This window comes from Cynoglossus semilaevis, chromosome 5, assembly GCF_000523025.1.
Source record: "Cynoglossus semilaevis isolate Cse_v1.0 chromosome 5, Cse_v1.0, whole genome shotgun sequence".
Lineage (NCBI taxonomy): Eukaryota > Metazoa > Chordata > Actinopteri > Pleuronectiformes > Cynoglossidae > Cynoglossus > Cynoglossus semilaevis.
Window position 1 is genome coordinate 16222516 of NC_024311.1, and position 23765 is coordinate 16246280.

The following is a 23765-nucleotide window of genomic DNA, read 5'->3' on the forward strand; positions in this document are numbered from 1 at the left end:
CCCACAAACCCACTAACATCCCACGTCAGTGTGCATCTCCACCCAGCTTAAAACTAGAACCTGTTTCAGCCACTGAAGAGGTAAAACCTGAGACAGTTCAGCCTCCTGTGTCCTCACTGGTCATTGGCTCGGAGGCCAGACAGTCAGCTGCAAAGAACCAGCTGAACCCAGTCAAGTATGAAACCAGCCCTTCGTTAGCTGGAAAGCGGAAAAAAGATGTGACTGAGAGTTCAGGCTGGGCTGTTTCAGACAGTGATGATGATGATAGTGCTATGGAGAAGAAGAAGTTACCACCAAAACCAACAAGTCCCAAAACTAAAAAAACAAAGGTGGAGAAGGAGCGTCCTCCCAGCCCTCATGGACGGTCTTACTACATTGACGAGTCAGAAGACTTCTTTGAGTCCAGCATTCCTTGTGGGAACGACATGTACAGATTTTACCTCAACAAAGTCACCGGCCTGGACAGGAAATACAACACTGGAGCGCTGCACATCAGAGGTAAAAGACATAAGCCTGAACAGGACTGAGCATCAGTAAGAAAAGCCTTTGTTGACAAAGATAGAAAAATATTTTTTTCTTTTTTACATCACTGTGAATGAGTGATAGGTTTGTGAGAGCTAAATTAAGCCCATCATTTATTTCCTGTAGACATCTTGTCCCCATTGTTTGGAACCTTGAAAGAATCTGCTCAGGTGAGAAAACACATGAACTCTGTTTTGGATATTTTACATCAACAAAAAGTAGCACACTTCACAGTTTTCATGTGATGGGAATTTATCCATTTTCCATTCCTAACAGTTTAACTACTGCTTTGATATCGCTTGGATGGTTCAACAATTTCCTCCAGAATTTAGGTGAGTTCTTCTCCTACCTTGTTTGACTTACTATTTCCTTATAAGTAGGAATTTTGTGAGTGCTTTCTCGAGATACTGAAAACATATAATAATATAAACAATATTAACTTTTTTTATTATAGAGCACTATTATTAGACTACTAAAATTTAGAGTTATTAGTGATATTTGACGTGGAAGGTGCTGTTTTCAGAGATCGCCCTGTTCTGATCGTCCACGGAGATAAGAGAGAGGCCAAGGCCCGTCTGCTGCAGCAGGCTCAGCCTTTTCCACATGTTCGATTTTGTCAGGTAAACTCTCTCTGCTACATATGATATTGGAGCTATGTTCTGTCCTTTTTCCCTTCATCTGAGCTAATATGTGTATGTGTGGGTTTTTTTTTTAACAGGCCAAACTCGATATTGCCTTTGGAACTCACCACACGTAAGAATTTCTTCTGACTCTATTCCTTATTTTCTCATCCATGTTAATGAAGCTGGAAATAAACACTCACACTAATGATGACATAAATTATTTGCAATTTCATCGAAGCATTGATGTCACACAGTATCATAAAACTTTGAATTTTGATACTACGTTGTCTCTGTAGGAAAACCTGCTTTGGGCTTTTTAGTACTGTGTTTTATAGTTGCAGTAAAATATGAGCCTAACATACCAGTTAATATATGTACATGTTATTATTGGTGTTTTTTGTGCAGCAAGATGATGTTGCTATGGTATGAGGAAGGCTTCAGGGTCATTATCTTGACCTCTAACCTCATAAGAGCTGACTGGTACCAGAAAACTCAAGGGTGAGTCTGCAGCGAAGCTGAGCAGTTTTAGGGTGACTTTTTTGAGTCATTTGGGTGTGTTTTTAAGAATTTAAAAATGACAAAATTTTAGATAAAATATGCAAATAATAAATCTGTTAAATGTCAAATAGTTACTTAAATCACAAAATGGTACTCAGTACAGGTTTAACTAAGAATAATTTTTATCCCGTTGCTTTTAATCTGAAGTAACTACTGTACATATGCACCATTAAAACTCAACTTTTACTATCCACCCAGAATGTGGATGAGTCCTCTGTTTCCACGGTTACCTGAAGGCAGCAGTGCGACTGCAGGTGAATCCCCGACTTTCTTTAAAAGAGACCTGCTGGAATACCTGGCGTCGTACCGGGCCCCAGAGCTGCAGGAGTGGATCCAGCGGATCAAAGAGCACGACCTGTCAGAGACCAGGTAACTGTGGGGCACCTGCAGATAAACAGATGGAGTTCATGCTCTAATAGGTTGTACCTGCAGCTCTAATACACACCAAGGTCCAACTTCTATCATAACGTCACTGTGCGGCTGTAATAAAGATGTTCGAAGGTGTAACATCTGGATGTTGTCATTCTCACCAGGGTGTATCTGATTGGCTCAACCCCAGGCAGGTTTGTCGGTTCGGACATGGAGAGGTGGGGTCATCTGAGGCTCAGAAAGGTTTAATATCTTTTCCTCACTTTTTTTCCCTAATTTTGTGTCTCTTTAATTTCTTGAAAATTAAACAATAATGATATGAGCAGATGTACATATTACTGTCTGTTCAATTTCTTATATCATTTGGTTCCTAATAGAAAAAAAAATACTAAAAAAAAGTACAACTGATACAATATTAATACATGATTAGTTTCCTCACTCTTCATACAAAAAAATGAACATCACAGGTTCTAATATTGAGTGTTATTTTCTTTTTTAGCTTTTGCACGATCACACACAACCCATTCCTGGCGAAGAACGGTGGTCAGTGATTGGCCAGTTCTCCAGTATCGGCTCAATGGGGCCGGATAAAACAAAGTGGTTGACGGGGGAATTTCAACGCACTTTGACTACGCTGGGAAAATCCTCTGTCCGAGCAGACCCTCCCCTACATCTGGTGTGTTTCTTTTACATGTACCAAGAAATAGAGGGAAATAAAACCGGCCAGATGTCTGTCAACTGTTCATAGTTTCTTCTAAAATTCAAGGTCTTTTATTAGAGGCATTTCAGACTCACCTTACCTCACCCTACAACTATAACAAGGTCTTTTATTAGAGGCACTTCAGACTCACCTTACCTCACCCTACAAAAATGGGATTAATTATATAAAAAATAATGTTTGACTTGGTTTGGTTTTACATTTTATAGCTGTATCCCTCAGTGGAAGATGTGAGGAGCAGTTTGGAAGGTTATCCAGGTATGGATTTTTAAATTTATTTATTTTTATATAATATGTATTATTAAATATGAATATTTATTTATTTTTACTTATATATAATATGTATTATTAAATATGAATTGATTAAATTAGTTTCCTTAAACAGTAACTTATGTGTTGTGACCAAATTCTCATTCTTTCCGCAGCTGGAGGCTCTCTTCCCTACAGCATCCAAACAGCACAGAGACAGCTCTGGCTCCATTCCTACTTTCAGTAGGTCCATTGATTGCCATCAGTGTTTATTCTAACACAATTGACTGGTAGTTAAACAACAACAATGTTAAAAAAACATTTCCTTTTCACAGTGAATGGTCTTTTAGTTTTAACAGATAGTTAATGTAATTACCCACAAAAAACAAGCCTCTGTGTGTTCTTTGTATTGCTGTACTTGAGGAAATTACTATTATTGTGGGGACAGGTTCTCACTGAGTGAGAGGGTTCAGATAGGAGCTAGAGTGAGGAGGAGTGGGTATATATTTGGTTTATATTTAAGGTTAGAGAACTATATGAGGTTGGGTATAAATTTGGTTTATATTTAAGGTTAGAGAACGGTGTTGGGGAATGGAATATATGAACCAGTATGTGTGTGTTTGCGTGTAGCCGCTGGAAGGCGAATGCGACAGGAAGGAGCCAGGCCATGCCACACATTAAGACATACATGAGAGTGTCTCCAGATTTTACCCAGCTCGCCTGGTTCCTCGTCACAAGGTAAAATAAACTTTATTATATTTACGTATTTATATTTACAGGATTTTTAAAAACAATGTATTTATTTGTGTGATACAGTGCCAACCTGTCCAAAGCAGCATGGGGGGCACTAGAGAAGAACAACACTCAGATAATGGTCCGCTCATATGAGCTTGGAGTCCTCTACCTGCCTTCTGCCTTTGTAAGAGTAACATACATTAGCCAAGACTATATGTTGGAGCAACATATACAGCCACAACGAAACACATCTTTTCCAAGTGTATAGTTAAAGCATATGCAGTTTCAGAGTGTAATAATCCTCTTTTCTTAGGACATGAAGACTTTTCCCGTCCACAAAAATCCTTTTCCTGTCTCCTCATCCTCATCTGGTTTTCCTGTGCCCTTTGACCTTCCACCTATGCTCTACTCCTCTGAAGGTACAACAAACACATAAAAGCCTAAACACAGTGTCATAATGATGTTTGGGTGGCTACTGTATGCATAAGTAATCACAACTATCAGCTTTCAATCCTGGGGTTGTGGGTTTAATTACAGACTACATTATTGTTAAATATGTATTTTTATATGTATAATCTGCTGATGTCACTGCCCTCCTTTCTACGTCTGTTTTCAGATCAGCCTTGGATTTGGAACATTCCTTACAACAAGGAACCTGACACACATGGCAACATCTGGATTCCTTCTTGAATGCACAAACACTCACTTGTGGATCTTTCTATAGTTGCAAGGACTCTGAACTATACTATCTTTCTCTTGTACTTTAACATTTATGTCAAACTCCTTAAAACAAATCTTTACACTTGAGAAATTGTTGTTATTAGAGCATCGTGTCAAAAACCTTTCTATACTGTACCTGCACACACTAATCAATGTACTATATTCAGATACTAGTTGTCAGTGACATTTTTAAATATATATTTTTATACTGTATTACAGACCTTCATGATTTATACCAATTAGGCTAGCATTGTTTTCTGTGTTGTAAATGTGGTAGTAAAATAAAAAAATATGAAATGATGTTTTGGTTGGCCAGTCTTTTTATTTTTATTAGAGTTTGTTTCCATCACTCTATTTATCAATGTAAAAACTACACATAACAGGAAGTAAACCATGAACCTCTTTAATTTAGCACGAGTTTTATTTCCAAAAAGGTGGCGCTCCTTAACTTCTATGAACTGCGACTCCCGTCGTCCCTTGCGTCATTAAGTCAACATGGCGCCTGTCTGCCGGACAAAAGGCAAATCTGTCTGACGGCGGATTGAAATCCAATGAGAAACAGAGGAGACATTTTGGAAAAACTGTCAGTGTCAGTGTTTCCCGGCGCCCGGAGATAACAGGCATATGGTGGAATAAAGGTGCCCGGAGGCTCAGAGACTGGAATGTTAAGGTGAGTGAAGTCCCGCAGCTCCAACTACTGCTGTCTCGACACGGCTCTGCCCGAGCCATACATTCCCCCGCCTGTAGGTGAGAACTGAAAACTCCATAAAAACGCTGGTGTTGCGGCATTTTAATCGGCGGTCGGGGCTCACACCGCTAAAACGGCATTCACAGGTCTTTAAACAGCAGCATAAAGTGTATGTAAAAGAAAGAATCCACCTCGTTAGAAAAAATAATCACAATCCAACACAGGGACAACTTTTTTTCAGGCGGTCCTAAAAGCGCTCTGCATTGGGACATAGTGTAATTTCTCTAATTACAGTCTAATTACAGTCTACAACAGAGCGTATAATTTAATGAAATTATTTTTCTTTTCGAAATTTAAATTATTCAACCACAAGTATGCGAAACTGGGGTTATTCTTTATTTATTTATTTATTTATTTTTTACAATAGATTAGCCCACGTAATCATTGTGTCTGGTTCGCATGTTTATCCAGTATTTCCTATCGTCATTCGTAACTTCGAAAGAGAGTTGTGGTATTGCTACAGTGATACTAGCATATACTACTGTGTAGTTACAGCCAATGTCCACATTAAACTTCATAGTGAGCGTTTAATTCATCTTTCCAGTGAACTTTGGTCAGCTCTACAGCAAATACATACGATAAGGTTAAATCAGGTCTACTTTAGGTTATGTCAGAGTTGTGGGTTCACCTGCACGAACCAAGTTGATCTTTAACAGGTGAGATTTTTGATTCTCAGAGGTAAGCCTGCAGTGCCTACAGGGATTGATACTACCCTCAGAACTTTGTTGGCAATGTCTATTTTTTTTAACCTGGGCACAACTGACCTAGTTTCTTTACTATATGGCAATCCTTTATGAGGTTTTCAGCCTCCTGAAAGGTCAACGGTCACTATCAGCATCAGCAAGTCTTTGCACCTCTGGAATAAACTCTTTTGGCACCCTTAATATGAGAGAATACTAAAGTAAATCTAATTTGAAATACTACAAGTGTGTTGATTCTTCTTACTGAAGCTCTAACAGTAGAACACCAGCTTTGTGTTTTACTGATCCCCTTAAAAGTTAGACACTGCAAATCAGCACAATATGTTAATTACTAGTCCGGTTTGTCTCTTGCTTGTACATGCTCTAAGCAAACATTCAGTAAATACACAGACAGTGAAATTAGAATATATATATATATATATATATATATATAATATATATATATATAATATATAATACTTTAAACTAGTCACATTAGTGATGAATGCTGACTAATATGGATCATGCCGTTACACCTAGTTTGCTTTTGGATTAGAATACTCTTCATACTGAGGAGTCACTTGTTTTCTTTTCAAGGTCTTTACAGGTCTTGTCTCAGCAGGATAAGGACAGGTGTTAACATGAAAGGTTGAATTTTACACACACCCTGATACTATAGAATTTAAGCTGTAGTTCAATCATTACTTATTTGTCAGTTTGCAAGTGTGCTTCTCCTTTTGTGACCTGCCACAAATTTATATATTTGTTTATATAAAAACAAACTAAGATGATGTTATTGTACACGTACACAACCATAAATATCAAATACGTGTGACATCCCTGTAACATCCCTCCTGTGGATTTGTTTACACCACAGATCTTGGATTGACCAGGTTTTGATCGGATAATGCCAATAGTTTTTTATTTTTTTCTAGTAGCTAGTATTTGTTTATTTCAATGCAGTACATTACTTGGTTTGGGGCCTGCCAGTACTTGTGCAGCAGCATTTAGCATTTAAGCTTTCAGCAGACTACTTGGAACAAACCACTGAGGAATTGTGTTAAAATTAACATTTCAGGACGAAACCCCAAGTAGTTCTGTAGCTCACTGGGTGCCTGGAGGAGACATTAAGGGTGAGTCAACTGAAATCAGATAAGTCTGACACCATTCAAGTGCAGTTGCTTTATTATAAAAGTCTGCTCCTGCCCCTGCGATGGTATGGTTTGATCAGTGGTATCAAATGTGGTACTGAGATCAAGCAGGACCTAAGTTGATATTCATCTGTTATCTGAGGCCATGAGAAGGTCGTTGGTAACTTTAACCAGCGCTGTTTCTGCACCATGATGTAATCTAAGTCCTGACTGAAAATGTCTTCAAACAGACCATTGCTGTGAAAATACAACATAACTGATTTGCAACAGCTTTTTCTAGGGGATCAAAGACAGGCTGCTTAAGATTTCAGGGCCAGGAGTTTTTTTTTAAAGTAAGTTTAAAAATAAACCGCTTAAGTACTTAACCAGTTAAGAGAGTGTAATGGAAAATGTGAGCTCTAGTGTACCTCATTATATTTCATAAGTTTATGAACTTCAGTTAACATTACTAAAATGTATAGTATGGTTTGTGTGTTCTGTGTGTGTTTAGCTTAGTGTTTAGATATTTGCCATGTCACTGTATAATACACATCCAAATATACACCATTTCATGGGTATGATCTTTATAAGATAAAAAGGGTTCTAAACAGGATTCTATTGAGACAGTGCTGACTGTTTTTATAGTTGACTAATAAAGAAAAATAAAAGAATAATTTGGTCCATAAAAAATATTAAAAGTTCTTCTAACTAAATAAAAATGTTTTCTTATTGATGTTTGATATTAGTTTTTTAAGTATTCATAATCCTTTGTTTTTACGATGAAAAAAGATTTTGTTCCTTCCCCGCAGAAGTCAGGAAGGAAAGGTTATTTCCTGCCGATTAAAAAGAAAACTGGAGATATACCAAATATTTAAACTTTTGTCTTGCAGTCAAACTGACACTGACATTTGAGCTGTTAAACGTTTGATTTGCATTGATAGTACAGTGAACCTGCCTAAATATAAATATGTTTATAACTGTTCGCTTAACTGTTAAGATTAATATTTTCTTAAGCCTTAAAAACTTATTTTTTAGTGATGTGCTTTTCTTTGTACAGTTCAGAGAAAAAAACACTAGAAATTAGTTGTTAATTAAATGTAAAGCATTTTGGGACAGAGCGATTCCCTTTTGCTCTACTGTCAAGAGTAGCAGTTTTTGTGAATTGTCTGCTCCTACATCATGACGCTCGGCCAGTGCGACCTTCACTTGGATGAACTGCTCTGTAGAACCACTCCTGACTGTTGTGTATGTTTTTAAAAAAATGTTTATAAAACATGATTCTACATATCAGAGGAATGTAGTTATAACCTCATATTAGATTGGACCTGTGGTTTACAGTGCAGTCTCTATCATCTGTGAGACCTCATACAGAACATTGTCCAGCACTGTCTATTAGAGCCGTATGTGGTGAAGAGAATTTAAGACCTTGTAGGTATTACAAGGAATCAGGCTTTACACTGCAAAATTATCCTTTTTAATGAAAGTTAAAATATTTGTATGTCTTTTTGCATTTTGTCCTGTTCATTGGTCCAAACGTCCAACAGTTTACAGCATGATTCATCCACTGCAGCAGAGAAAGTATGGGGCTTGGCTGGCTGAGATGTAAATTTTTCTTGGCATTTTTCCCAAGATACAAACACTCACCCTCTCTACCTCACCCTCCCTCCCTCTCTCTGTAAGTGTTGACACGACTGCTGACTTTCAGTCTCTCCTCTCTCTGTTTTCCTTCTTGGCATCAGACAGAAAAGCATGAAGGCAGATGAGATGTTTCTCTGGTCTGTTTTACCTTCTGCTTTTTCCACTGTCACTATTACTGTAGAGTTTATGAAAGACTGTGCATTGTTAAGAAATAAGAGTCTATAGAACATCACCTGGGAATGTATAATAATGTGTACTTTTTGGGTTTGAATACAATCGTAAGGAATGCAGTTCAAATCTGGTTAGCAGCTGCCTAGTTCCCTGTGTGTGAGTGCGTGTGTGAGCAGGAGCGCTATGGATCTGCAGTTGAAAAGAAGACAAACATTACTGACCTCATTTTGCTGTGGTTGTCTTTGTGCTTTTCCACGCCATGAACATACATCCTACAGAATGTTCCAGCAGTGTGAGGAGCCTCGTTTCACCATCGAGCAGATTGACCTCCTCCAGAGGCTACGGAGGACGGGAATCACCCAGGCAGAGGTTCTGCATGCGCTGGACACCCTGGACCACCTGGACTGTCGACATGGACGCACGTTCCCTCGCAAGACGTCCTACACGCCACCTTCGTCTTCCTTGTCGTCTTCCATGACCTCTTCTGCCACGCAGACAAACTTCCCAAGAAGTCACATCTCAGTTTCCCCTAACAATAACTTCGACAGCGCTTTGCCCCTGCCAGTCGCAGTGGCCTCACCAGTCATCTTGACAACAGGTGCTCAGAATGATCTTGTCGCCGTTACCAATGGGAAACTGTCTCCTCCTCGTTTTCCTCTCAGTGTGGTTGGTGGCACGGTGTCGGCACCAGGTTACGGGTATGAGGCCAGTGAAGAGGACCTTGATGTGGATGAAAAGGTGGAGGACCTGATGAGGTAATACTTTGACCTTTCTCTATTTCACATTTTTATGCCTCTATTTGGTACTTTGTCCAAACTGTTAGGTATAGAGGTGAGGTAAAGGGTGAGGGCTAATCCAGTGTTCAGTGCACCAAGTTTCTATGTTAACATAGAACATTATTAAATTAATGACAAATTAATCCATGCTGTGAACAGGGACACTATTGCCCCAAGAATGACATGAGATTGTATTGAGCCATACCTACGCATGATTGTCCATAATCTTTTAAAAACATGACTCTTCAGTTGAACTGATTGAAATGGTTCACACATTTTGAAAACAGTTTCACACCAAAAAGTCCGTCTTTTGTCGGGTTAATCCCACAAAGGGATCACGCCCTCGTACTGTAACTGATGGTATTAAAAGGCACAGATGTGAAACCTATTCTGTATGTGGGTTACTGCAACCAACAAAGGGCTGTATAATATGATGATATATATCAGATGAAGCACTGAAATGAACTGCCTATCACTGAAGGCTCTATTGTTTACTTTATGGTGTCGCAAAACAGTGTTGACATCTCAAATAGAGATTTAGTGTCCCTGTATTAGAGAAAGAGCAGCCGGACCAGCTGCAGAATCATGTCTGCTCTGCGGATACAATGACTCTGACACAGCAGAGCAGCCTCATACAAAAACAGTTTTAGCTGTTCCTTCTACTCACTGTGTACTGTATGAACTAATTGGCTTTGGCTCATCTAGTAATTTGTTTAATTGAGCTTTGGCTCATCTAGTAATTTGTTTAAAAAAAAAAAAAGGAACTGGGGTTTAAAGCTAGAGATCTTGCTGATTTCTAACACTGACTTGTGTTACAAGAGTTTAATGCTGCTGTTACTCCACACGGAATATGAAAATTACACACACTGTACAAACACACCAGTGCATCTCATCTACAGTCTGCAGCCAGGCAGCAGCAATCAGAGTGTTATTGATTTGAAGGTTTGGGAAGATGAAACCAGGGGAGCAGAAAATATTACTGCAAAATCAAGCCTCACATTGCATTATTTATTCTACTGCCACAGTCACTGTCACCCATGGATCACAAATGATTTTTGGAAAGCTGGTTGAACATGAAGTGTGTTATTCTAATGTTATTGTTGAAGTCTGCGGGGAGAAAAAAATTCTTGTGTTAATCCCTGAACTCTGTGTTCCTAAAGAAGGGACAGCTCTTTGATCAAAGAGGAGATTAAGTCCTTCCTTGCCAACCGACGGATTTCTCAAGCTGTGGTCGCTCAGGTAACAGGTGAGCATCATCTTAATTTACCTCTTTATCAGAGCAATAAAGTAACTGCTGAGTGACATGGAAGATCAACCTCATGTCTCACTCTCCTCCCCTCAGGGATCAGTCAGAGCCGGATTTCCCACTGGCTGCTACAACAAGGATCAGACCTCAGTGAGCAGAAGAAACGAGCTTTCTTCCGCTGGTACCAGCTGGAGAAGTCCAACCCAGGTAACACACACAAACACCACCACCACTACCTCCTTCCTGAGATCAATCGGTCTGTGAATAACACACATATACAATAATTTGACTCACAATGGAGTGAACGTGCAGCAGCACGTTAGCATATGCAAAAAATGACACACACTGTACGGCAGAACTGTTCCAGAGCTTTAAAGTAATATTTATCAGTCTGTCAGATCAGTACTACCTTGAGGCACATGTACCTTGTGTGGAGTTTTTGTGGTTTTACAGAGAGCAGTGATGTCTCCCCTTCATTCATCATGCTTTTTGAACTGCTTTGTTTCTATACTCTAACCTAATCAACAATTAAGGAAACAAGGATCCACTCCTCGGGGAGTTAGGCTGAAACAATAAATCAGACTTACTTAAGGTTGTTTTTTTCTCTTTTTTTACATTTTGCATTTAAAACATTAAAATAAGTGGAAAATAATAGCAATCAATTATTTATTCATATGTAAATGAACCTAAGCCTCTACCTGATCTGCAATGTATTAAAAGGTGAGAACAGTTATTCTACCTCATCTCATTGGTATTCATAGATGTGACTGCTGAGGACACCAAGCCATAAATCAGCAGCAGATACAGTATATGACAGTGGTCGCGTTGAAGAGGTTAAAGAGTCGTAAAATGACAGAAGGCTGAAGCAGATGTTGGTGTTTTAATGAACAGCATCCTCAGAATGAAAACACTAAAGGGATCATAAGATCATGTTAAATGGAAAGTGCTCTATGAAATAAAGCCTTCAACTTTTTTTAAAAAGGAACGGCATGATTTATGTTTGAGACATATTTTACATATATATTCACACTTTAATAAAGTAGTGGAATTAATTAGAACTTACATCTCTTATGGAACTTCATGTTTGTGACTCCAGGTGCTACTCTGGCCATGCGAGCTGCTCCACTGGCCCTGGACGACATGATTGACTGGCCACAAGCCCCACCATCCTTCGGTGCCGCCACCGGGGGCTTCCGTCTGAGACGAGGGAGCAGATTCACCTGGAGGAAGGAGTGTTTGGCTGTTATGGAGAGGTGAGGTTTTCGATGTGCTACATAAAAGTAGGGTAACTACATTGTGGTGCTGCCTTTTTTTTTTTTTACCAAGGAGCTGTGTGTTTTTCTGCACACAGTTATTTCAGCGATAATCAGTATCCTGACGAATCCAGGAGAGAAGAGATCGCCAACGCCTGCAACGCCGTCATTCAGAAACCAGGTATGTGAGGCTGGAAAGGCTGGATTGAGGTCTAATAATATTAATCCTTATTGAATATTCTGAATATATTGATCAGCTGCCAATGTCTGACCTGCACGTATGTGTGTATGTGTGAGACAGGAAAGAAGCTGTCTGATCTGGAGAGAGTCACCTCTCTGAAGGTCTACAACTGGTTTGCCAACAGACGCAAGGACATCAAGAGACGTGCTAACATAGGTACGGTCTGCCTCTGTAGTAGTGTTGATGGGGGAAAAATAATGTAAAAAAACCCATAAACATATGGAGAAAGTTATTTCTCACTAGCATCAGTAGGTTGCTCTTGAAGTCGATATGCTATGATCAGGTTTGTGTTTTTGAAGAAGCAGCCCTCTTAGAGAGTCATGGCATCGAAGTGCAGAGTCCAGGAGGTCAGTCAAACAGTGACGAGGTGGACGGAAACGACTTTCCTGATCAGGTACATGTATGTAAATATGTAAAGTATATACATATACTAACAGTGTTCATCAGGTTAGCAGTTTCTAAATGAGTGCATAACTGCATTAGCGGAGTGAGTCATCATTTGGACTTGTCATGTTTTAGTAATAAGCTAATAAGCTCAGTGGTACTATTGTCAGGACCCTCTCCCCCACACTGCTTTAGAACGCCACTAAACTTTTGTAAACATTCTAATTCCTGCAAAACTTTTCAAGGAACAAAAACCACTGACCGGAGGAGTCATTGCTTACAGTGATGTGATGGTTACTCAGTGGTGTAGTCTTTTTATTTCTTCTAAAGCTTGTCCCCTGCTCTGTTACAGGCCTGTGAGATGTCATCATTTGACAAGAGAGCAGCCAGACAGTTTGGTTTCAGCCGAGCTGACCTCTCTTCTCCGACACAGGTACGGTGCGGCTGCTCTACATTTACGCCTACTCATCAATCAATCTTTGTCTTATATTTAGAATGAACTGCTGATGTACTGATTTTTTTTATTGTTGAAACCAAGAGATTTTGTTACAACAAAACATAAAAAGAGTCATTTTTTTCTAAAGTTTTTAAGTACAAGAGATCATATGAAAGCACTGGCACTCAATGTAAAATAATTGTAATTTACAGGCAAAACCGTAAATTACAATAAAAAAAAAATCTCAGCCTGACCTACCAGTCGTTCCATACTTGTTTAAAAAAAAAAAATCTCAGTCTGACCTACCAGTCGTTCCATACTTGTTCTTGCCCAGGTTCCTACGCTGCTGCCCAGCTGGTTTTCTGTCCTGGGCAGAGGAGCCTTATCTGGACACAGGAGCTCTTCTATGATTGCCCGCTCGCTAATGACAGGGGCGGTTCCACAGGCAGAAGGTTCCAGGTTGTCAGGTGTCTCCTGGTCTCCACCGTCTCCTTCCCTCCAGGATGAACCCCCTATTGTGCTGTCGGAGTCCCAGGAGATGTTGGAGAAAACTGCCGCTGGTCAGGAAGACGGGGCAGGGAGCAGTGTGGGCAACGACATCAAGACAGAAAATCTGGAGGACGACTAAAAACTGATGTCATGAAAATAACAGGTGTGTTATTATGCAAGCAGATTATATAGGAATGTAAGAAGTGAAAAAAAAAAGACCAAAAGTTGTACAAACGCAAACCCTGAAATACCTCCCAACCCTACCTCCAACCGTCAACCTGCTCTGCCACACTCTGAAAGGCATCACCAGTGTGTTGTACACTGAGGATTATAATAACAATAAGGTTTAGCTTTTACTTGTCCTCACCAGTGGACCGTTTAAATGGCTCAATAGTTACCTACTATTTAAATTAGGAGACGTGTTTGTCGGCTTCAAACGCTGCTTCTTCGGGAATTTGACGTTATGTCTGCTGAGTGACAGGATGTGATGCATTTCACAGCAGGAAGACACTGTATCAGACATAGAATTAAGGAATCGTCAGGATCTTGCACTGTGATCCCAACACAACACAACAGCCTCAGAAATCAAACATGCAAATCTACATTTATCCGCTAACTTTAAGAGAATAACAGCTCATCTTATTATCCATTTACTTTATACATTTCTCTTGAGTGAGAGGAACAGCAGAATAAGCTTTTTTTTTTTTAACAAAGTCAAAGTCACACCACATTTGCAGTAACGGTTTCAACCCTTTTTATACAACTATAACAAGCTAAGTATATGGAAGCAAAGAGAGCATGCATTTATTTCCATTTCATTTTGGAGCATATTTTATATAAAACATATATATTGTTTCGCCAGTTCTTGTTAATAATTCTTACTTTATAGCCCCTGACAGATCTTAACCGCGGGTGATAGACACATAGTGACATATTGTATTCATTAATCGAATTTCCTGGAAAGTGTTGTAAAAACCTCACCTATATGTACTGTAAATGATAACAGATAACATTCAGTAGTAAACTGTTAGCTTCATGTCCCAGATTAAAAAAAAATACTGCCTCCTAGTGTCCAAAAAAATAGTCCAATTAAGTCTTTAATTAATCAGTTCAATTTCTAATATTGCCTTTTTGTCCATTACACTGTGCCATTAGCTCTGACCTCATAGGACACACGTTTGTTTTAGCTTGATGTGTTTTTTTTAGTGCAGTTCTAGTGTTCTCTTTGTTTCCATATCGTTAACTCTAACATTAAGAGTAAAAGTTGTATACACATGAATAAACACATAGGGAGAAACCTGCATGTTGGTGTGACTAATTTAAAATCACTAGATCTAAAGGTCCAGACTAAGGCTGTCTGTTAAAACTGTTAAAACCAAGAATGAACCCCGTGTGAGTGTGTCTGAAGTATTCATCACATGCTGAGGGCTCTTTAACTCAGACCTCTCTGCTCATCAGCAAAAGAGACTGCCGCTACTTGTGGGTTGTGTTGCTGCTAGCAAGCAAGCTAAACAGCCCTTTTGGGCAAAACAAAAACACATCATCACCAAAGCTTCAAAAAAGCATCACGTTTCAATTTGTCACAACAGACCTAACAATTCCAACATAGTAATAAAGATAAAATCTTTGTCTAAAAATCTTAATCAGGTAAAGAAACTAATTGTGGAATGGATATACAGTATAGTCAATTTTATATTAAAATGTAATTAACAAAATGAACTAATTTATTAGTTCAAGAATTCTACAGAACTCAAATTATAATGCTTTTCCCAAGTAATGTTAGCGGATGATAAAATAATCGTTAAAAATAAATCAATCTTTTAAAAAGTTTTAACTAGTGACAGCCCTTAGTCCAGACGACCTTTATTCAGCCTTTATTCTGATTTAGGTCTAATGAGCTGATTAACACTCAGGCAGAATTATCGATCACTGTGAGATCCATCTATTATCAACACAAATCTATCAGCTACGAGGGATTTAATGGTTTAATAACACTGTTCACACTGTAAAGTGAATACATAACCAGACTACATATGTATACATGTATACATACCTATATATACAGTATATATATATATACACACACACACAATGTATGATATCAACTGTGAGGGAGTATATGTACCCTAATCCTTATCTATTTGTAGTATATGAACATATTAGCTTCAAATATTGAGAAACAAATTGTTGGCTAAACGTGAGTGAAGCTTCAGCCAAAGTGTTAGATTTAAAGCGGTGTGTGTTTTCAGAGTGTATGATGATTACTGATAAGTGTGTGTGTGTGCGCGTGCGTGTGTGTATTAGAGCTCATGTTAATCAAAGACTTATCAGATGTGTTGACCTAGTGCAAGATAAAGGCCTCATTTACCTTCAAAGGTATAATCTGTGTTTGTGTTCAAAACACAAACGTTTGTGTCTAAAAAAAAATTTTTTTTTTTTTGACGACACTTTACTGAATCAGTGGCATGTTGCTCCTGCCCTGAGTCCCTGCAGTTTGTATTGACCTCTGTGACTGTCACGCTGTCGTTTGCTCACCAAAGTAACTGCTCACGCAAAGTGAATCTGCCTAGATTTTCATCAACAACCAGTCACATTGTTAGGTGCATATTTCAGTACAGCCTTTGCAGAAGTCCTGTTTATTTTAGTTACTGTATCTCACCACAAGGATGCTTTAAAAACAGGTTTCCAAAACCAATGTTTTGTTTTCATTCAGTCCTGGTTTTTCACATCTGTTCTTGGCGATCTGATCAAAAAATAATACGTTTACTGTAGGTCTAAATACCTACGATTTTTCCCAAAATGTGTTTTTAAACTGAACCGTTAAGGTCTCTTTGAAACATGGTGTAGGGAGACACCAACATTCATCACCAGTTTTTCAAACATTTATTTATTTGTTTTTGAATATAGAGCCATTGGGTAATTTCAGATTTTTATGATTTTTCTCAGTGACAATGAATACCTTAGTATTTTGGGAATAATTGTGATATTCTTGAGATTTCTTGCTCTGATGCTAGCTAGTGCTTCTTGTTAAATGCACTCATATTGATGCTGATTGTAGGCATCTTGGTTAGTAGTTTTTTTTGCAGGATTTCTCAGACATCATAAATGAATGCCATCAAATTACGATGATTTTAAATAATGTTCAGTTCAAGTGCCTTATTTATAGACCCAGGATCAACGTCTAATGGACTTCTTCAAAGGCTGTACATGTGCCATGGCAGCACTTTCACTCAGTTGTTCATCTGCACAGATCCAGTTCAGGCTCCAGTTCTGTTCAGAACATTGGTGCTCTCAATAAACCAGCTTGTATTCAAATTTACTCCTGAATTTCATAAAAGAAACAAACAAACAAACAGAAAATGATTTTTTTATATATATTAAGGACATCTTGTTGTGTTCTAGATCATTTATGATCCCAACCACCAAAATCACATAGATCTGATGACAAATTTGTGAAAAAGATTTTCAACATTTTTTCCTGCACAGACCACATGTAAGAATAATAAATAAATCCTGTTGTAAAATTACAGATCATCAAACGGCAGAATAAAACAGTTTTGGCCATTTTTTAAAATTATGTCCAGAAAATATTTTTGCCATTATTAACAGCATCAGACGTAGCCTTTTTTTTTTTTTTTGCACTAGACCCAAATTGATATTGAATAAATGTCAAACGACAAAACTAATGTAGCATTGATTTCCTTCAGGAACTCACTGCTGGATCAGCAGATTAAATGAACCCATTACTGATGATGGTGTGGTTACTGTGTGGAAATCAAGTTCCTGTCCAAATGTTTGTGGTTCTTTATCGGTGTGAATGCAGATGTTGGTTTATAATTTGGTTCTGGACTAGAACAGTTCTGGATCTGGGCAGTGTGCACTTTTCAACAGTAAAATGGCTTTACTCTGCGCATCACCTGGTGCTTAACAAGCTCAGCTCCTCGTCCAGAGTTAACAAGTCAACACAGATACCTCACGGACATCCCATCACTCACTTTAGCTGCTGTATAAGCTACACCCACAGGTCCCTCCACCGCTGCTGCTGCAGCAATGTGAAATCCCTGACTGGGATAAAAAAAACAAACAAACTGCTGATCAGTCCAGAGGAGACTGACTAAAAAGAGAAAAGTCCATTTCCTTTATGAAAAATGAAAAGGGAAATTCCCACCTAAGTCCGGCCGATATAAATTTAGATGCAAAAGGAAAAGTCCAAAAATAGATTTGTTCATTAGCTCCATCCTTGACAGTTGTCCACTGACTAATAGTAAAACTGTTCTTTTCCTTCTCATGTTCATTGTTGGATTTTACATGTGTCTCCTTTTTGTGCGGCAGCAGAGCTGTCCTGTGTGCGTCTTTGCTCTAAGCTCTAAATTGAAGAGGCCTCACGGTTCTTCTAGCTTCCTCAAAATATGAACATAACTGTACAATATTTCACTGCGAGTTTTCCTTCCTACTCTGCCAAGCAGACGCCGTTTCATTTCTCAAGTGATTTTTATTGATTAATTTAAGAGAAAGTGCTGGTGTGAGATTATTTGAGGATTTTAAGTCATTTAAGCCGCTGCCTCCATGGTGAGACCATGAAGTTGTACTTTGGAGTTCTGATGATGGTGCTTTTATTAAATGTTTGCTATGGTTTTGTTAATAAATACTTGTATTAAAAAAACACACAAGCATTCAACCAATGAGCCAGAGATTAAATTAGAGAATGCAGGAATTTCCTTCCGCTAAACCAACTGCAAATTTGCTAAACAATTATCCTCTCTCTGTCACTCGTAACTGGCTGTAGAAGCACATTTGGTGGTTTGTTCAACTGCAGGGTCACTGCCTCTGCATGTACGTATTCTATAAAGGACAGGCCCCAAAGACACAATGATAGTATTAAGGCAACGTCTTGGAGTTCATTTCAAACTACAAATACATGTTAGTGCCAAAGGGTATGAAATGTGCAGTATTAGGTTAGCTTAGCCAAGCCAGAATAATTTAATACCACTGGAGGCACAAGTGTAGGTTTCTACTTTACGAAGTGCCTGTGCCCTGGTTTAAAAATTTTTTTTTATTTGTTGGAAGTGTGTGTAGCACAAGCGAGTGTTATAGTAGTCAGACAAGCTATAGTGTCACCTCTACCCCAGGTCCTATCAATAATAACATCCACTTTGGAATCCAGGACATATTAATTTGTCTCTAAATAGGATGTAACAAAGGTTACTCTCAGTTTAGGGACTAAGGCATTACAACTGCATTCATAGCACCCCCTGCAGGGATGCGAGAGAAGAGACACAGTCTGTTTTTTGGTAACTGAGTTACGTGGAATATGCACCTAGCGGTTCTATTTTTAAATGGTGTTAAAGATTGACCTTGAAACTTGACTGCTCAATATAGGGGATAAAAGACACACATGTAGAGGGCGCTATCCCTGCAGATGAACACACTACTGAAACCTTTTGGCAATTTCATAAAAATCACTTTGGGGTAACCTTAAAAACAATTCTTCTGTTCTGGAAATTACTGCATAATCTATGTTTAATGGTAACAAATTAACTATCAATTTGCTGCTACAACTGTGTTGATTATTAGTTTATTGGTCCTTTTATGGTTTTTATAAAGCATTTTATCTAATTCTGAATGACCATGAACATATGTTTGGAATTTGTTCAAGCATAATGAAGTATAAATATGTGCTTTTAAATGCTAAATATAGGGCTTCTATTCTGATAATTCACCTGTCAGTAGTTAACATTTTGTGATTTTTAATATAAATCGTACTTTTCTTTGTTCATCAAAAAGAAGATTTTTAATATAAAGCGTACTTTTCTTTGTTCATCAAAAAGAAAATGCTAGCAAAATACAAATAATCACAAAGACATTTGTAAAATTTAAGATAAAAAGTATATCTAAGACTCTTAGGTTTTGAGTAAGTATTGTTACTTAAGACTTGTATCACACCTTGTTTCTTTGCACATGGTCCGCTAGTGAGTGTTCCTTCTTTTGTCCATCCGTGCCATTTCTTTGTCTCGCAGAATCAAATGACATCTGAAAAATAATGGAAACAAGTTTAAAGTTATATTCATGTAAGCTAAAGCCCAGTGGGAATTGAACCTGTGGCTCCCTCTGCTGTTTCCAGCTGTGTGTCTGAGGCGTGCACTCAGGGACAACTGCTGACACAGGAACATTGTATCTTCTGTGGGTCAAATGGCATTTACACAACAGCTACATGAAGAGATAAAATTCCATTATAAAATAAACATTCTAATGTAACCATTTACAAATGTCCACAGAAACGATCACACCAATGTGTCAATTGTGACATTGATGTCATTTTATTCTGGACACAGACTTATTCAAAATTTCTGTATAAGATGATAAACCTCAGCAACACTTTCGATGTAACAGTTTTTTTTAAATTCTCTTTTGTCTTCTATTTTTGAAATTTAGTGCCTTTTTTGGACAGTAGACTGTTCTGTACTGTGTAGAAAATCTGCATATGCCTTTTTGTTACTTTGACATCTGTTGAGAAAGATCTGACATATCTGTTATTTTTAAGGTGTGTTTTTATTGAATTTGTATTATTTACATGGGAATAAAAAATGATCAGACTCCATGATGTTGATTTCTTTTTTATTATTCAGTTCTGGAATAACACTGCAAAACTCATGAAGTCAGTGCAAGTGAAAGGAACTATATTAGCCTGATGGTCGGAGTGTCTAAATAACTGTTTTACCAGATCAACAATTACAAGCCAAAAGTGACTTGGTAATAGTGGGTTTGGGATTTTTTTCTAGTAAATAAATGATTAAAAACATACAGTATTTAATTTGAATACACAACAAAAACATATTTTCAAAACATATATTTTTTATATCACTGCTGAATGATCCATAGACCATGAACTGTGAGTATTTCCTTGTAGGATATTCTACTCAAATTCTGTACGAGTCTGTCAAGCAACGAAAAATAGTTTTGGACGATGAGGTAAAACAATTACCACAACAAGCCACTTTATTGGGTACGCTTGTTGGTTTATACAAATACCAAACGGGAAATTTGAATTTTTGAAGTAGTTTAAATTTATTTATTTATTCAATGCAAATTAGCATCCTCCACATACCCCTTTCCAGTAAAAACACAATTTGTTGGTGTTAAAAGTTTTTATTTAGTTGTTAATGGTACCTTGTGGCATTATGGATTAATTTTTATAGTATTCCCAACTAATTTTGAGGCGTAACAAAAGGTTTAAATAGCTTAATTGATTTGAAAACTAGCTTCCGGATGTAAATGGCTGGAAACAACCAATTTGACTTGTACAAATACGGGAACCCATATATATGAACCACACAGCTCCGAAAAAAGGCTAAACAGTAAGGACAACATTTTAGAAAAACAAAATCAAGTAAGTAAACATTGTCTTACCTTCAATAATGTAACAAACGAGAAAGAATCTGAGCGACGAAGGAGCGGAAGTCCAAGATGGCGACCGGCGGATCGCTCACGAACAGGTGTCTTAAAACAACAGCCAATCACCTGTAAGCACTGGAAGTTTTCACCAATCACCACTCAACTCCCCAGCAGCTTGATTTTCCTATTGTTTTCTCTGTTACTATTTGCATTCACATGGTTTTCAAACCACATTTTGCCAACGTCTACAAACGGTTTTTTCCAAGTAATAAGGCACATAACCACTGTTTAAAATCCTTCTTCTTTTATTTTTCTTTTCTTTTACCGATGTTCTGATCATATGATTAAATAAAAAAGAATATTTTGAATGTATTATATAATACAAGTTTATTCTTTGGATTGCAGCATAGAATCACATAAAACCATTAAGTTATTCAAAAACCAAACTTGTGCCGAGATGGTTTTCTCTCATCCTCTTCTTTAAAAAAAAAAACAAAATTCTTAATATGAGCATTTTTGCACAAACATTAAATGAAAACTCACTGAAAGTGCACTCACACTCAACACACACACACGTCAGGACAAACCTGCTCCACAAAATCATCGACAGTAGCAAGGATTGATCATAATTAACGGTGATGATAAAAATAAATTAATAATTTTGAGCAGGCTGTTATTTTAATAGATGGTTATTGTGTCAAAGTCTGAAAGGAAGTCATTATCTGACTACACCAGCACAAAACCTTCCTTCTAAGTTTTATAGCTTTTAATCTCACTGAGCTCCTGGTATTTCAGTGACCTGGAGGGAACACCGACACCAACGTCCATTAAACACAGTTTGTGTCAGTGGGGAGCAACTGAATTGGAATGTGGATCAGCTCAAAAAAAAGTAAGAAAAAAAAAGTTATACCCCAAAAAGTTGTGTTGCACCCTTTGACAGCCGTGTATTGCTTGTCAATTTTTTTTATTGTTTTATTGTTGAACATTTGAAAACAGAGAGAAACCTGAATGCGGTCAGTGAAGTAGTAAAGCAGGTTCAGCTCTCTGTCAGCTCTGAAAGGCCTCAGGAAAGAAGTTGGCAGAAACATTCTGGACAAGGAAGAAGAGGGACAGAGGTAGTAACAACAAAATGACTCCAAACTAAGGAACTTCTCTTTACTTTGTTTTGTGCTGAAATTAAACAAAAGACAGAGATATTAAAAAAAAAAAAAAAAACAACTTTGAAGGTTCAGTGTGATCTAGTTCCTCTGTTTTCATACAATTCCACTGATGAAGTTCTTATAGTAGCCACCTGGGGGCGAGTAAATTACATCTCCACTTTTTTGTTCTTAATGGAAAATAAAAGCAACTCTTGACAAAAAAAACAAACCAAACAAAACAAACTGTAAACTAATATTGTACAAAATGTGAGCACTTTAATATGGACACATTAAATACATTTACAGGACTGTCCAAAGGCAACGTCAGACCACGCGATGATGATTATTACAACTACAAAAGAAACGAAGCATTGTGTGGCCAAATCACGTGTGAAAAATAACCTAAAATCAAAATGTTTTTCTCTCTCCACATAGCGAGGCAGTGTGTGGCAGTGTTGCCCACAAACGACAGCAGTCTGGGTTCTTATAAAATGTCACAAACTGCTCTGTGATGCAGAACAAAAAGCAGAAGTAACTCAGCAGGTAGAGGCAGAGTGAAGCCAGTGATGCCTTCAGTGTCCTAAGGAAAATTGTATTCAAACTGTCATTTGTAGAATTGTGAAAATGAATCTCAATTCCTGCTACTGCTCTCTGTTTGAATGTGTTTTGGCTTGTTTGTAAAAAACAATCAGAAATTACATACTTAAATAACTGACTCTACTTCCTATGGAACTGTGAACACTGCTGCTCACTGGCTTCATTCTAACATCTGCAGAGGTGGAGGCGGGCATCCACATCAGTTCATGTCCGTTACACTAAAACTGGACAGAGAAATATGCTGTGATAATGAACAAAAATGCTAAGAGCCAAGCTGGACTGAATTAAAAAAAACAAAAAACAAAGGCTTTTCATTCCCTTGGAATGCTGTTGTACGTAGAAAGTGAAGCAAGACTGGAAGGCTTTTCATTCCCTCGGAATGCTGTTGTACGTAGAAAGTGAAGCACTGATATGAAAATGTGAGGAAAATATATGGTCATGTGATTTTTAGAGACATGAAGAAGTGATTTAGAAAAAACAACAAAAAACCCAAAAGAAACAGTGAGTAGAAACCAGGGTGAAAAGAGACCAGACACATGGACTAGACTTGTTTAGATTCTCCTCATCATAGAGTTGCAAGCTAACACTGAAACACACACACACAGGAATCATTACTCACTTGTCTTCATTACCACATGACTATCATAAACCACAATTTTACAGAGAACCAAGAGTCCTTTCAACCTACCCATCACTTTACCACTGCTGACCAATCACTGACCAGACAGCCAGTATCCAGCCAACAACCCCTCGAGGCGACCAATACCAAACCTCATCTTCTGTGCATGTTACTCCGCCCACTTTACAGAAATAAAAGCTTCAACAGTCTCAATTATTGAGGCTAACAAAACAAAGTGCCTCGTCTCCCGAAATGAAACCCCTTCATTGATAAAACAAACGAAAGAATGAACCGTCACTGAACAGAACGTGTGACGTTAGCGTCTACGTCGT

General features: G+C 38.0%; 2 protein-coding genes and 1 long non-coding RNA gene across 9 annotated transcripts in view; 2 read left to right on the forward strand and 1 right to left on the reverse strand.

The window, feature by feature from the left end:
• Positions 1-4792, forward strand: part of tdp1 (tyrosyl-DNA phosphodiesterase 1) — a 5912-nt gene extending 1120 nt beyond the window's left edge. Inside the window, 15 exon segments of the mRNA XM_008310805.2 lie at positions 1-498; positions 649-692; positions 799-854; positions 1046-1142; positions 1241-1275; positions 1551-1643; positions 1902-2072; positions 2237-2315; positions 2572-2748; positions 3000-3048; positions 3216-3282; positions 3670-3777; positions 3856-3958; positions 4088-4193; positions 4391-4792. The exon segment at positions 1-498 is cut by the window's left edge and continues 30 nt beyond it. Coding sequence (XP_008309027.2) covers positions 1-498; positions 649-692; positions 799-854; positions 1046-1142; positions 1241-1275; positions 1551-1643; positions 1902-2072; positions 2237-2315; positions 2572-2748; positions 3000-3048; positions 3216-3282; positions 3670-3777; positions 3856-3958; positions 4088-4193; positions 4391-4464 — 1757 coding nt within the window. The 3' untranslated portion in view covers positions 4465-4792.
• A 130-nt stretch (positions 4793-4922) lies between these two features.
• Positions 4923-18732, forward strand: LOC103379293 (homeobox-containing protein 1-like). 4 transcript variants are annotated; one of them, XM_008310791.3, is made up of 10 exons: positions 4923-5164; positions 9140-9616; positions 10798-10883; positions 10980-11090; positions 11980-12136; positions 12235-12317; positions 12438-12533; positions 12677-12771; positions 13114-13194; positions 13532-18732. In XM_008310791.3, the coding sequence occupies exons 1-10, from the start codon at positions 5157-5159 to the stop codon at positions 13823-13825; spliced, it is 1488 nt and encodes a 495-aa protein (XP_008309013.1). In that variant the 5' UTR covers positions 4923-5156; the 3' UTR covers positions 13826-18732. The 4 variants fall into 4 exon arrangements, with proteins under 4 accessions (XP_008309013.1, XP_008309011.1, XP_016887979.1 ...); XM_008310789.3 differs by lacking the exon at positions 4923-5164 and having other exon boundaries at positions 6437-9616; XM_017032490.2 differs by lacking the exon at positions 4923-5164 and having other exon boundaries at positions 6437-9616; positions 12680-12771.
• LOC103379292 (uncharacterized) lies at positions 13630-23159 on the reverse strand. Of its 4 annotated transcripts, none has more exons than XR_003049749.1 (3): positions 19630-19926; positions 13951-14196; positions 13630-13754 (listed from the first exon to the last, which is right to left on the reverse strand). It is a non-coding gene; the product is annotated as an uncharacterized LOC103379292 (long non-coding RNA). The 4 variants fall into 4 exon arrangements; XR_003049748.1 differs by having other exon boundaries at positions 13706-13828; XR_003049747.1 differs by having other exon boundaries at positions 13730-13828; positions 13938-14196.
• Positions 23160-23765: the final 606 nt, after the last annotated feature.

What these genes read in the sequence shown, in the direction of transcription:
- LOC103379293 (XM_008310789.3), top strand. Translation starts at nt 9,045, where the DNA reads ATGGATCTGCAGTTGAAAAGAAGACAAACATTACTGACCTCATTTTGC. An exon ending in GCTGGAGAAGTCCAACCCAG is followed by an intron (nt 11,091 to 11,979) that starts GTAACACACACA and finishes TTGTGACTCCAG; the next exon opens with GTGCTACTCTGGCCATGCGA. An exon ending in CAAGAGACGTGCTAACATAG is followed by an intron (nt 12,534 to 12,676) that starts GTACGGTCTGCC and finishes GTGTTTTTGAAG; the next exon opens with AAGCAGCCCTCTTAGAGAGT.